We start from the raw sequence: 2,022 nt of genomic DNA, 5'->3' as shown, positions 1-2,022 counted from the left end.
ACGTATCTCTTTATCTACTCTAAGTTACTTTGGCTTTCACATTTTTCAAGGTTCAGCAAAAAAAAAACAAAAGTTTCAAAGGTGTTTGACCATAAAAGCATGATTAAGGGGACTCATGATACAAAAACCTCAACTTGAGATTTTTTTTGTAGGAGCTAATTTTATGAGATTATCAATGTTACAGTGGCAGAATTGGGGCCTTTTAATACTAAGGACATGTCTTTATAAAGTGTTGAATGCAAAGGCATTCATAAAACTCATTTAGTATTGTGTGATGAACATTGATTGGGCTTCTGTGCTGCAAGAAATTTAAGGAAACGTGTTATTCTAAAAAGACAATTCACAATAAATGACAGGTGGCTCCTTTAAGTCCTTATGACAGGGTGATCTGACTGAGTCTCCTCTGGCGATGCAGCAGCAGTGTCAGATAATCGCTGATCTCTCTGTACCTCAGCCCGTACAGGTAGGGGGCGAGGGCCCTGGGGAGCAGCATGAAAAAACTCCCATTGAGCGTGCTGATCCACACGTTTACGTCCGGACTTATGCTCTTTTTGTGGAACAGGAGGAGCTCCAGAGCAAAGAGAAAGCCGGGAACAAAGTAGAGAAAAAGCAGAACCCCGTGGGCCAGCACGGTGACCCGCGCCCTGGAGAAGCGGGTCTGCCAAATTCCTTGCATCCTCGTCACCATGTAGAGCCGAATGTAGCAGTAGAAAATCACCAAGGAGCAGGCTATGGCGCACACCAAAAAGTACATGTAAATGCCCTCCATGTTTTTGTTTTTGTTTTGGATTAGGCCGAGGGAGATGACAGCCAGACAGGCGAAGACGTTTTCAGTAGAATTTTCCCACTTTACAATAAACAAAGTCAGGGGGAATATGGCCACCAGTACCCACAACACCACGAGCAGGCTGTAGGTGCGAGCAGGTGTGAGGAAATCGTGGTAATGGAGCGGCCAGTTGACGGCGGCGAAGGTGTCGACCACCATGACGGTGACGGTGAGGATGGCACAGCTGTAAGCAGTGACGAGGAAGATGGTCATCAGCTCACAGGCTATCCAGGGAATGCGGGCTTCCACAGAGTTGATGAAAGTTGTGGTCAGGTTGAGGACAAGGAACAGCATGTCTGCCACCAGAGTGTTGGCCACCAGCAGGTAGCGAGTTTCCTGGCGCAAGGCGCGAAAAGTGAAAATGCAACACAGGAGAACAGGGTTTGCAACCAAAGTGGCCAAAGTGATGACAGTAGCGGGGATGCAGAACAACTCCAGGTGCCATGATTCCACAATTGTAACCCAATGCTGCGTGAAGTTTAGAATTTCTTTATTAAATTCCATGCTGATGTCAAGAACTGGGGTAAAACTGTTGGGTTTTCCTTTTAAAAATTCCTGTAAAAGGACACACGGAATTAGGAAACAATCCAGCCTTTGCAAAGATATTAAACATGTCCGTATTCAAATCCAAAATAAAAGCTTGTTTTGCCCAAGCCATGAATTTTACTATACAGAACCATGCAAATTAGAACATGTTGCAACCAGGATTCAAAGGGTCTTGACCCAGATAATAGTCATTTAGAGCAAAGAAGAAAAAAAGAAAATCGTGAAATTGACCAAAACATTTGTAAAAAATAACATTTACCAACTTGTGTATAGATAAATTCATAAAATATGTAGCAAAATAAAAGTGATATTATGAGCTAATTAATTTAAAACTAGAAACCCTTGAGGGTATTTTCATGAAGTTCTAGACCTGGACAAAAACTGGCGACAGAAAAGATAGAAATCCTTTGGAGTAAATGTAATTTTAAGACAAATAAAATATTTGTCAGAGCAATCAATCATTGTAGACTTATTAAAAAGAAGTTGCATGGACAAACTATAGATATACAGTTAATAAAAATACATATTTTGGTCATTTAAAGTAATTGGGATCACAGCTGTATTTTTTTCAAATTCAACTAGATAAAGCAGCTTTTTGTTCTAAATTGCAAATCATTTAAAAATTGATAAAACATTTGAATGCAACCGTT

At 40.9% G+C, this 2,022-nt stretch overlaps 1 protein-coding gene across 1 annotated transcript; it reads right to left on the bottom strand.

Moving 5' to 3' along the window:
* Positions 1-373: 373 nt before the first annotated feature.
* LOC112147839 (probable G-protein coupled receptor 148) lies at positions 374-1,330 on the bottom strand. Its single transcript, XM_024274476.2, has one exon. The coding sequence runs from the start codon at positions 1,328-1,330 to the stop codon at positions 374-376; it is 957 nt and encodes a 318-aa protein (XP_024130244.1).
* Positions 1,331-2,022: the final 692 nt, after the last annotated feature.

The sequence above is a fragment of the Oryzias melastigma genome, linkage group LG17 (genome assembly GCF_002922805.2).
Source record: "Oryzias melastigma strain HK-1 linkage group LG17, ASM292280v2, whole genome shotgun sequence".
Taxonomy (NCBI): Eukaryota; Metazoa; Chordata; class Actinopteri; order Beloniformes; family Adrianichthyidae; genus Oryzias; species Oryzias melastigma.
This window is presented reverse-complemented; position numbering and strand designations above follow the sequence as displayed.

What these genes read in the sequence shown, in the direction of transcription:
- LOC112147839 (XM_024274476.2), bottom strand. Translation starts at nt 1,330, where the DNA reads ATGGAATTTAATAAAGAAATTCTAAACTTCACGCAGCATTGGGTTACA.